General features: G+C 39.7%; 1 protein-coding gene across 1 annotated transcript; it reads left to right on the top strand.

The window, feature by feature from the left end:
* Positions 1-1,570: 1,570 nt before the first annotated feature.
* On the top strand, positions 1,571-12,513 carry henmt1 (HEN methyltransferase 1). The gene is made up of 9 exons (XM_050055410.1): positions 1,571-1,654; positions 2,695-2,807; positions 5,567-5,701; positions 5,947-6,129; positions 6,621-6,807; positions 8,082-8,283; positions 8,784-8,916; positions 9,286-9,443; positions 12,235-12,513. The coding sequence occupies exons 1-9, from the start codon at positions 1,571-1,573 to the stop codon at positions 12,342-12,344; spliced, it is 1,305 nt and encodes a 434-aa protein (XP_049911367.1). The 3' UTR covers positions 12,345-12,513.
* Positions 12,514-12,633: the final 120 nt, after the last annotated feature.

The raw sequence follows: 12,633 nt of genomic DNA, 5'->3' as shown, positions 1-12,633 counted from the left end.
GCCAAATTGTCAAACCAACATGGCGGACCATGCAGGGTTTATGTTTGTTTATGATCACTTCTATCGCCAAAGGTGCCAGTTTCTTGCGTATTTGTGCGAAACAGAGGAGGAGAAATGGTGCATAAGGTCACAGATGCTATTATACTTTTTATTTTACATTATCTGTGTGTTTGGAAACGTTTTTTGTATTGATTTATAAGTATTGAAAAAAAAACTGGACTGCACTGGAAACTAGCTGTTGAGTGGCTGCCAATAATGCGTTAACATTAGCAGATTTAACGTTAACATTAGAGCTATTTCTCACCGTGTATCACCTGCATCAGCACCGCATCCATGGGGGCTGCCATTGTTGTTTAGAAGGCTGTGTGCGTAACTGGGAGTATATTGATCTGGTGCTAGTTCACAGGTGGTAAGTTGAACTGCCATTCCAGTGCACTTTCACGGGTACAAGGTTGTTGACTCTCTACACTCAAAGGGCTTAAATGTTGATTTTCGATATCAATTCAATCAATCAATTTTATTTATAAAGCCCAATATCACAAATCACAATTTGTCTCACAGGGCTTTACAGCATACAACATCCCTCTGTCCTTTGGACCCTCACAGCGGATAAGGAAAAACTCCCCAAAAAACCCCTTTAACGGGGGAAAAAACGGTAGAAAGCTCAGGAAGAGCAACTGAGGAGGGATCCCTCTTCCAGGACGGACAGACGTGCAATAGATGTCGTACAGAACAGATCAACATGATAAATTAACAGTAATCCGTATGATATGAGTGCTATGTTATAATATGGATTTTTGCAGATCTGTTTTAGGTCTATTTTATAAGGGTTTTAGGTACTGCATTTTATGACGACCTGCCTGATGTTTGTGCAGTGTCTTCACCCTTTTATTTTAGTATTATGTATTCAGTCTTCTATTTGTTATATTGTTTTCTCTATTGTTTAGTTGTTTTTGTCTGCGTATGGTTCTTGTCTCTATAATGTCTCCTTTACTTGATATTGAAATCTCCTGTTGCAGGAGTGGTGCAGCACAGGTGTTACTGATTGCTTTTGTTGAACCCGGCCGCTGCAGCAACAGCCTTGTACATTGGGCGCACTGGTGCAGCAACAATTCTGGGACAAAATCAATTTGTCATATAAAACTTAAAATTGTCATCAACATGTTGTTTAAATGCTCTCAGCAATAAAATACAACACATCTTGTTTGTAGCGTCCATGTTGTTTCCACATTACGACTTAAAGCTCATGAAAACTACAAAGTCAGAAGAACACTCCCCAACCCGGGGAATTGGAACATCGGAGGGGCACGTGAATGCAGCATTAGGCTACAGGGACCTCAGTTTGACCTCCAGCCGGCCTTAGAGGAAAAGACAGGGGGTCATCATATTTTTACAGTTTAAGGATCACCATCATCTTATTTGCACAAATTTGTCTTGAGTAAGTTTTATTTCTTTTTCTCAGAATAACTCAAGATTTAAAAAAAAAAGAAAAAAAAAGTCAACACTCAGTAATTACAGCGCCCTCTGCTGTCCGGCGGGGCTGCAGACGTTGGTTGAATAAACGGCAAAGATGGAGCCGATGTTCAGTCCACCGCTTCACAGGCAGAGACATCAGTTTGTCATCGACTTTGTCAAGAGGAACAAAACCAAAAAGGTAACAACCATCTTAGAAACAAATTTATCGCTCTAAATTCAAAACCAACGTTTGTTAAAGAAACGTTTGCAAAACGTTCTTCATGATGCTCTGGGTTCTTTGCAATGTTAACTTGAACTTTGTGAAGAGGAACAAACCGTAGAAAATTAGCTGAGGTCTTAGTGGGAAACATATTTGACTCAACTTGAAAGTCAACATTTATTTGAAGTTTGTTAGGGTAACCGCGGTAGCTAACTTTAGCTAGGTAAGACTAGCAGGTGTCGTGCTAAGGTAGCTAACGTTACCCACTGATAGGAAGTGTGCCCCTGGCAGTTTGGCCCGCGGGAGCGCGCGTGCATCCAGTGAAAGTGGGCCTGCATTAATTTACCTGTAAAGAAGCGACGTGTATTGTTTAATGTATATGTCATGTAATGTAATATTATCAACTAGAGTTTGCTATTGAAACAGTCTTTCAGACTGCATTTTCAACTTGCTACAAAATTTAGGCTATCCCCTCACTGTAATGCACAAATCATGCCCTACTATCAAATATTTATCTTGGGTGTACTTAAGATCATGCCTAATGACCTTGGTGATCATGGAGAAGTCTCTGTTGTCCCAGCAAATGGGGGATAGCCCTAAAAGTAGTCTGCCAGTAAAAGTATCCCCCTTCAACAACTGGCACATGTTGCTGCCTTTTTAGGACATCTGATCACTTCCTAATCAAGAATAATCTGTGTAACGTTACAGCTTACTACTGAAGACATTTTAATTGTAAACCCAAGTTCCTGGTTTTCCAGATTCAGTGTGGCATTTTTTTGGGGTGGTTCCACCATATGTGCATTCAAGGCCCACCAGCAAAAGAGGTGTTCATTTGTAGTCCTTCCAGTTTTAAAATATTTGGTGTCCAAAATATCGTTTATAATGCTATAAGTTTAATGTAAATGTTGTGTCAAGTGGATGTAATGTTACTTTGTGTTAAATGAAGTTAATAGCATTAAGCCCACTACTCTAGCTTTTATTCATTAGCATAAATCATCGTATTTCCCCCCTCCTTTCAGGTGGTCGACTTGGGATGCAGTGAGTGCAGCCTTCTCCAAAAACTGAAGTTTCACCGTGAAATTGAACTGCTGGTTGGAGTGGACATCAGAGGTGCCATAGTGAAAAAAAAGATGTATGTATGTTTTTAAAATCAAAGGTAAATCAAAGAATGAATACTTGCTACATGGTGTAATATGGCTGATGTATGCAGAGCTGAAGAAATTAATCAATTAATCAATGAGTTTATCACCAAAAAGATAATCAGCAGTGGTGTTGATAATTAGTTTATCGTTTCAGTTGTTTAATCAGGCAAAAATGGCAAATATTCACTAGGTATAGCTTTTAAAATGTGAATCTAAAGGATCTTTTTACAAAAGGTATTTTTTAACAATGTTTGGCTCTGGACTGTCCAATCACTAGAGCATGTTAGGGGCATTTTCACTGTCCTCTTGACATTGCAAAGATTAAATGACTAATGGCTTGATCTGCAAAAAACATCAATATTGAAAACAAAAAATATTTGCAGCCCTAGATGTATGAAAAGTTACATAAAATAGTCAGATTTATGATCAATGCAACTAACTTTTACATATTTCACAATATCCATATCAGAAAACTCCAATAACAAATTTTGTTTTTTTAACTTCTGCACTGGCAATGGCCTTGACCGGAGGCATTATGCTTTAGGTTTTCCATCTGTCTGTCCCATTCTTGTGAGTGAGATATCTCAAAAATACCTTGAGGCAATGTCTTTAAATTTGGCACAAATGTCTACTTGACTTGAAGATGAACTTATTAGATTTTGGTAGTCAAAGGTCAAGGTCACTATGTACCTGCGTCCATCTCATTGTTGTGAATGCGATATCTCAAGAACACCATGATGGAATTTCCTCTAATTTGGCACAAATGTCCATTTGGACTTAGTAATGAATTGATGAAAATTTGGTCAAAGGTCACTGTGACCTCACAAAACATGTTTGTTTTTTTGTCATAACTCAAGAATTCTTACGCTAATTATTTCATAATTGCACACAAACATCTAATATGATGTGATGACATTTTATATCCAAAAGGTTAAAGGTCAGCTTCACTGTGACATCATAACATTCTGCAAAAACTCTTTTCTGGATGTTATGCAATGCTTCAACTAGGACTGTGCAGTATACCGGTTCGTACCGAAAACCGGTATTTATTTTCATCATGATATGAATTTTTCATGTACCGCAATACCGGTGAATAACCCAAACAACGTCCAGAAGGTGTGCGGCGGGAAAGTGTTTCAGCAGGGACCCATTTCACTGCTGAACACCACAGGCGTGCTAGAGCCAGCAAGAGTGAGAGCATAGAGAAAAGTTTAGAGGCGAGAATGGCTGCTGGAGAGAGTCCTGAAAGCGACGCAACTGTACACGTTGCTGAAGAAGAACACGATGACCCAGAAGAACTCATACCAAAAAGAACAGTGTTTCCCCTATATGCAGCTAGCAGTGGCGCACCGCTGCTGCTTTTTTTTTTTTCTCGTCTTAGCTCTTTTAGAAACTACCGTTGTATTATTTGGCGCTACAGATGCATCCAGGCCTATAGAACAGGTCTATACCTTGTCCTTTTATTACACAAACTAAATAGCCTTATGTTATTTATCTTATTTACATGATAGCATGTCATTTCTGTCTCTACATCGTCACGCGTTTACAATTCTCCTCTGCTCTCTGTATCGCGCATGGCGGTGTTTCGCTCCGATGTGCGCACACACACAGAAATGTGCGCGCGCGCACACACACACACACACACACACACACACACACACACACACACACACACAGGTGAGCACAATAGAGCACGGCTCGGGCCGCATTTTCCTGACCGAAGCCGACCCGAGTACGAGACAATTATAACCCAGCACGGCACTAATAGAGCAGAGCCTGTGTTGCGTTCAGGCGTTGTCACGTAAATAACAAATTCCAGCACTTGAATAGGCCATAGCACAACACAGCAGCATGTCAAGTGAGCTGAACCTGAGCACAATACTGTTAAATACCGTGAAACCGATATGATTTCTAAAAACAAACGTGATATGAAAATTTTGTTATACCGCCCAGGCCTAGCTTCAACCCAGGATAACGATAACACATCATGATCATATCCCTGTGCTAAAGGGTTAGGGGCCCATTTACCATTAAATCAGTTAACTGACTGAAAGCTTAGGTTAGTCTGGACTTGTGCACCACAAGTGAAACCTTCCAGAAGAAAACAACAACAACAAAAAAATACCTTCACCTACAGTACTGTTTTTTTTTTTAACTTTTCAAGTCTCAGGTCCAAATGAAATATTAGTAGTGTCTTTTCCAGAATATCAGATGTTCTAAAATATGTAAAATAATTTTGAGCGACTGCAAAACATTTTTCCACGTGAAATTCAGGGCGTACGAGTTTCTGTGTGCACACGGCTCTTAACATGGAGGTGACTGAGCTGGAATCTAGAAGCTAACAGTGCTAAATCCATAAACAGTGCTTAAAGATGGCAACAGTGCTGATGCAGCAAACTGTATTAACCAGGGGAGAGACTACTGCTTACTACAACAAACCCCGGAGAGGCTCAGATCACAGCACACAGAGGTAGCATGATTTCATTCTCTGCTCCGGGTACCATCGCTCCACTATATCTTTATGCAACAAACAGTGGTTTACTGCTAAATTAATGCTTCGAATATCGCATACAGAACCTTTAATTGTCAAGCTTAATAAGTGTAGTCATTTTATCATTTGGATGTGACAAATAAAAAAGCCAACTGCCTTTAGTAACCTCTTTTCCACCTGCTTGGTGGGTAAGAGCTTGGTCTTTGTGATAAGTAATGGACTGATAATGTGTACTTTCTGCTTTTATCTTCCACTCAGGCATGGGTTAGCACCTGTATCAACTGACTATCTGCAGCCAAGTTACGATCAGCTGCGCGTTGAGCTGTACCAGGGCTCAGTCACACAAAAAGACGCCCGCCTCAGAGGATTTGATCTGGTGACCAGTATAGAGCTGTAAGAGTCTGTTTGACTGTTTAGGTTCAGTGTCTTTTTAAGTTTTCATGCTTTTGCAGCTACTAGTAATATTTTGTTTGGTTTCATAATTTTTCAATTTATTATTGTCTCTCTCTCTTGTTTCTCTACTTATTCCCCATGTTTACTCAGCCTCTCTCTCTGTCTGTGTGGTTGTCATCTTTCTGTTTTTCTGGGTCCCCCTGTGCCATTATTCATCACCATGTTTCCTCCCTGGCTGTCTGCAGCATCGAGCACCTCACTCTTGCTGATGTGGAGCGTTTCTCTGAGGTGGTGTTTGGTTACATGTCCCCAGGGGCGGTAATTGTCAGCACCCCAAACTCTGAGTTCAACCCCCTTCTTCCTGGACTATCAGGTTTCAGGCACAGTGACCATAAGTTTGAGTGGACCAGAGCAGAGTTCAAGTCCTGGTATGTTGGTTTGCCATTTTCTTGATATGGTCACCTGCTCCAGGCATGCTACTGCAAGTGTTTACATTATGTAGCCCACACTGCTAAATGAAGCGACATGCAGACATCAGGAAAAACATGTAAACTTGGTCGCAGAAATGTCTCCCCGATTCCAGATCACATTCCTGCTGGAACATGTCTGCAGGGTGTCTGCAGGTCCATAAAAAGTCTTAAATTCATTGTTACAGCAATGAGGCCTGAAAATTCATTAAATAGTCTTAAATTTGAATTTGTAAGGTCTTAACTGCTACAAACATTTGATCTAATATCATTTATCCATTTTTTAATTTCGCTAAAGGCGCTCAGACATGACTACAGGTGTTGTTATAGCATGCAGAATGTTCTAGTAGAAACCCAAAATGCATGTATCAACCTGAAAACGAGCATAGTATCCCTTAATGAACAATAAAGATTTACACTGAATTTTTTCTCAACATTACATTCCTCCTCAGGGCTCTGAAGGTGTGTTTGGAATATGGTTATGAGGTGGAGTTCACTGGCGTTGGACAGGCACCACCAGGTCAGCAGGAGAGGGTCGGCTTCTGCTCCCAGATTGGTGTGTTTCAGCGGCTCGGGGGGAGTGAGAGTTGCAGCATGTTGTTGGGTGATGATGCTGAGGATGTGTTTTCATACACACTGGTGAGTGAACTCCTTTTTAGATCAGTCATTCCTGAGTCAGGCATCATGTTGGCCCAGTCCTCAAAGACACAACCTGTAATCTCTGAGACTTATTCAGTGTGTGAGCTTTCAAAATGGACTTATAGCAGATACAGAAATTTCAAATTAATGACCGTAAATACACAACATATCATATTATAGCAGTCGATTCAAAGAATTCTACAACAAATCATCTTAACCCATCAATCGATTAAAAAAATGTAGATATCCATTTTCCAATACAAACAAGCTCAGTACCTTTTTCCAAACACAGTATACTCAAATCTGTTGACATATATTAACAATAACCCTAACTAATTTCATAGTAAATTTGCAGTTGACCAGTAACACATCAACCCCATAACAAAATTTCCAATTGTTCTCACACAATTCCTGCTCTTTGAGAAGAAATATAATCCAGTAGACTGTGTGAACATGGCTTTGAGTCTTCATTTAACCTTCCTACAGTGCCTCTCACTCAGTGAGAAAAATTTAGATTCATTTAGTCATACCACTTTTTTTCTGTTTATTATACCTAATAAAAAAGGAAAAGGAATACCTAATACGAACATTTATTGATAAACAAGTGGACAGATCCTTTATTACAAGCTCTAGTGAATATGGAAACAGCAAACAGATGTTAAAATTTCATGTAGGGTTTTTGCTTTTGTTCATTAATTAACCTAATTTATTCAGTATGCACCAATCGGCATCAATGTGACTTAAGATTTGAAAGAAGAAGTAAAGCTTTTGTGGACATGGTAGGAGTAATATTGTATTACAACTCCTATGTCCAGATAAGCCCCAGAACATAATCATCAGATAAGACAGTGGTGAGTGGTGATCTTTGCTGACCTCTGCTGGTGACTGTTGACAATTACAACATGGGTAGTCTCAATAGTCTGCATATGTACTGAGATACTTTCACTACCCTCTAAAAACAATAGAGAACTGTAATTAACACAAAGTGAAAAAATAATTGAATTATAGATGTGTAAACTAGCCCGTCAGAGTCAAGATTGTGACAGACTGTGATTTCAGTGTAACGAAACAGTTACAGGCAAGAAAAGCCAACTATTTCCACACTTGACTGATAAATAATGGATTCACTGTTAATGATAGGCAAGCACATCAGGTACTCGATATATATAAGCTCCCTTTGTGTGGTGGAGCAGTAAAAATCTTACCCAGGTTTCCATGATAATTTGATATTGTATATCATACCTATATCTATTTTTCGCCTGTTTGTGTATTAGCTGTATCGTGTAAACTACCCCAGTCTGCATGACAACAACATCCTGCGGAGGGTCCTGGTTAGTGAGGTGTTGTATTGGGCAGAAAAGCTGAAGAGTAGATGGATGGAGGAGAGGACTGGTGAGAGACAGCGCCAGGCTGAAGATGGGGAGGAATGTTTCGGAGCGTCAGAGAGACACATTGAGATGGGGGAGAAACAGACAGGTGAACATCTTACAGTTGTTCTTCATTCTTAAAAGAAGTTGTGTATACGTTTGGTAACATGAAAACCAATGTTGAAAGCAACAGAGCCAAAAAAGCGATTGTCAAAAATCAGAACATAAGGGGAGACATTTGGTCAGATACTGAATTGATGACACTTATCTTGGGTGTCCATCTTTAATGACTGGACAGACGGTCTGTGCTGCTGAATTGAAGATGTGTGTGAAGCATTTACGTTGCAGCAACATCCATATTTAAAGCTTTGTCGACTGTCATAGCTACATATGAGTCTGGACAGACATGGATGTAAACTGTAACTGATTGGTTTGCGGTAATTCTAGTTTAGTTGCTTTTGTGTGTTTTCTCAGTATCAGCAGTTTCTCCAGAATATCAGTGTTTTGTATGACTGTTTATAAAATGTTCTTGGCCCCTTAAACTTTACATTAAATGCTTACAGCATGTTTCTCTGCTTCTTTTTTTAAAAAATGTATGGTACTTAACAGCAGCATGTGGATCTGAGGTGAAAACGCCAGTGGAGCAGTGGGACCGAGGTATGTCAGGGCAACAGGAAGGAGAGGATCAACAGGTGTTTTGGAGAAATGGCCTAGGACGACAGGAGTCTTGCAAATCGCGCAGGTGTGTTTCCTTTAGGAAGATGGGGAGGAACAATGTGGCCACGGCGAGTTAGAAAGCAGTTTGTGGCAAACAGATCACTAACACAGGCCTTGTTTCTGTGAAGATGTTCCTGTCCTGCAGTTGTCTCATTACATTTCATGCTTCACCATAACAACTCAGTTTACTGTTATCTGGAACTGTTATCTTCCAAACTCCTATATCCTTAAATTTCAATATTTGTGCACGTCTATTTTCATGTAGCTGCTAGTGAACAGCAGTTCTCACAAATGTCATCATTGATCTTTTGTTTGAATTTTTTTTTTTTTGGAAATGGCACCAATGCTATCATCAGGATTTCATATCATATTGTCATCTTTTGTATGCTTGCAGGTGTGTTTCTGTACCTCTGGCTGTGCTGTGGTCCTGCTGCCCCAAAGTCAATGCCCTGAGTGGAAGTCTTAGTAATCTCCGCCATTTCCTTATGGACGACCCCAAAGTTAGGCTGAGCCAGGACGGCTCTGCTGTGCTCCTAAATGTCCAGGAACAAGGTACTGTTATATTTGATCACTTTTATGTCTGTTTTATTGTATCTGTAAAAAGTAAAGATTTCTCATGAGAAGGGAAAAATTTATTATAATAAGAGGTGAAAGTTAAAGTCGAGATGAAAAGGCAGAATTTCTTTAGAACCCTTTCAGATCACATTCCAGGTCATTTTTTGCTCCTTTTCAACAATATATTTAGAGAAAATCTTGTAGCAAAATCCCATCATTATTTCTTTCTGTAAAACAAAGTATGATGTGTGCTTAAATAAGTTTGTACCAACATATTTCAAACAAAAATACAACATCCAACCATCAATCAATCTCCAACTTTTAACTGCACTGACCTAGTTAGATAGGTAGCAATGGTACGTCAGTGTGTCCTCAGGTGTTTGCCACCTTGCACTTTTTTTCTGTTACATTCAGACACCGTGGCTACGGGACCACTGGCTAGAATTTATTCACTTTGAGGAAAGTGGTATTTGTGACAGCTCCAGATATGCACAAGGCATTTTACAGTGGACTGCTTCAGCAACTACATGAATCATACAATGGGCTTCGTCTGTCTCCCTGACAGATACTGCTATTCCGTCAGTGTACAGTGTCGCGGCCTGTTTGTTTGTTATGACGCCCATTATTCAACAATCAAATCAAATTCCTCCCAACGTAATGTCCTGCCTGCCTATCCTGTTTCCTGTTTCAAATACATCATGATTCTGAAGCTACAGTAGATACTTTGGACAGGGTTCCCATTGATCCTTAAAAGTCTTAAAAGTCCTTAATCTAAAAATAAGGCCTTAATTGGTATTAAAATGTCTTAAATCAGTCTTTCAAAAGACTTAGTAATGCTAAGACACGAGAAGTAGGATATTACAAATTGCTTTTCCCTTATGATGCATTGTAGAATTTCACAAAAAAAAAAAAAAATTTGCGAAATGCCTCTTGCATCAGGCAGAAAAGGAAAGCAGAGCCAACAACAATCATATTTTGTTTCTGGCTAGGATACTCAGAGCAGAGGATCCACTGTCTTCTTTCTAGCTGTCACCTTACTCTGGGCAACATGGTGAAGTGCAGATTAAGCGAGAAAAAAGGCTATTTAATCAAGATTTTGTGGTAATAAGTGATACATACAAGGCTTAATGTATTTCATGCAGAAAGTTTTTCAAACATGGCACAATTAGATTCAAAGCAGTTGCATCCCACAAAAATCACAGAGAAAACCCACCATCAGAGGCCAGGTAATTCCACCTCTGTTCTACCCTCATCTCCTCCAGGTCTGCAAATGCTACGGTTTTTTTTAAACCCTTCAAGCAGATATTCTAAATTTTACTGAACCAAAATAGCAATTAACATTTGGGCAAAATTGTCCCTGACCTTAAGTAATTGATGTTGGTTGTTTTCCTTGTTTAAGTTATTGTAAAATTGGTCTTGAATTTCATTTCAAGTGGAATAAAAAGTTTTAAAAAGCCTCGGCTCTAGCTTGCTTTAAACTCGAGAAACCCTGCTAAAAAAGCTGTTCATCTGGACTTAAAAAATACTTTTCTTGTTGTGTATACGTTTCCTCTCCAGTGGTGATGTTCCGCTTGAAGTAGGATCGACTATCCAGTTTTCAAAGCAGAGATGTCATTGCAGGTTATATCGATGCCTCGCGTTAACATGGCAAAAATCACAAGCAAAGCCCGTTTCATTACACTCTCATCAGAGACGTGACACACTGGTTTTGAACATATGTGCGTGTCAGTCTGCCACAAGCAGACCTGTAGACTTTGCTTAAGTGTTTCCTTTTTATAGTCTAACATTTACTGAGCAAAACAGCAGTATAGTTGTGACAGCAGCAGGAACGCCACTTACATTCTGACTACAATACAAATGCAATACCAAAGTTTGCCCAGCAGATGTCACCATTTTGACTTTTTGAAATGCTTCATAATTATGAACCATTTTCTACACTATGGGTACTGGTGGTTAAAGCTGTAGTTGGTAACTACATGAGACAGAAAATCTGTGAAACAAACAATACTCCTCCTTCTCTTATTGCTTATAATGGCATTAACACACATAGATGAAAACTACCCACTAGAGCTGAGGAGTGTCTAACGCAGCTGCCAGTGAGCTCCTGTAAAGCCGTCAAACTAGGCAGCGCTGATAAATATGGCTCAAGATTCTGACACTGTATTGCCTATCTTTCACCTCAGATGTTTTCAGAAACATAATTTGTGTGCTGTTAAATTGTAAAATGAGAAAATTGGTCTGGTCGGTGGGCAGTGCTTGGTGCGTTGCTTGACTATTTCCAACACAGTGGCCGCATCAACAACATTCAACTGTACATTAAAATGTTTCTGAAAACATCTGAGGCGATAAGTAAGCAATGCAGTAACAGAATCTTGAGTCATATTTGATCAGTGCTGCCGAGTTTAACAGTTTGACCACAGTTCATGAGCTGTGAAACAGACTCCTCATCTCTGATTGGTTGTCTTTGGTGCACTGTAGTCTGATTCTAGCACATGCCATTAGAGGCAGAGAAGCCGAAGGGACATTATTTTTTTTTTTACTATGTGTTTCATGTAATACTTTTGTGTGTGTAGTGCCAATTTAAGCAAATGTGACAAAAAGTTATTTTCGTTTAAGTTGTCAACTGTATCTTAAGTGGTTAACAAAGCTTACTTTCCCCAGTCACCGCTCAGCTTATTGCACAGCTGACTTTGCAATGTTTATTTCCTGCTCTTCTGCTTATCCAATGAATTTGACAACTGAATGGCCTCTGTGGGTGTGACACTGGTCCTTCATTTGTATTTTTTAGACGCTGAAGAAGAAGAGGATCATGATGTTGTGGAGGACAGCGGGTACGCAGAGGCCAGCCGGTGCTCCCACAGTGCTGAGCCAGAGGAAGACTGGGAAGCAAATGTCTGATCTGGCGGATACAGCTTTGTTGTCGGGGCAAGTAGGTGACTTGTTGAGCGAGCAAATGGTTTCCCTTGGTTACTACTGGACAGTGCAGGTGTACTGACAATTCCCAACTGCACTGTGTAAACTTTTGGCTTTTGCATTTATTAAATACTTGTTTGGACTGCAACTTTGTGTTATATGTAAATATTAACTGGCCTCTAAATTAGCCGTGTACTTGCCGAAGGAGACAGACTGTCCAAATGTAAATAGTACAATAAAAATCTAAAAAAATATTATTCTTGTGCATGATGCT

This window comes from Epinephelus moara, chromosome 10 (assembly GCF_006386435.1).
Source record: "Epinephelus moara isolate mb chromosome 10, YSFRI_EMoa_1.0, whole genome shotgun sequence".
NCBI lineage: Eukaryota > Metazoa > Chordata > Actinopteri > Perciformes > Serranidae > Epinephelus > Epinephelus moara.
This window is presented reverse-complemented; position numbering and strand designations above follow the sequence as displayed.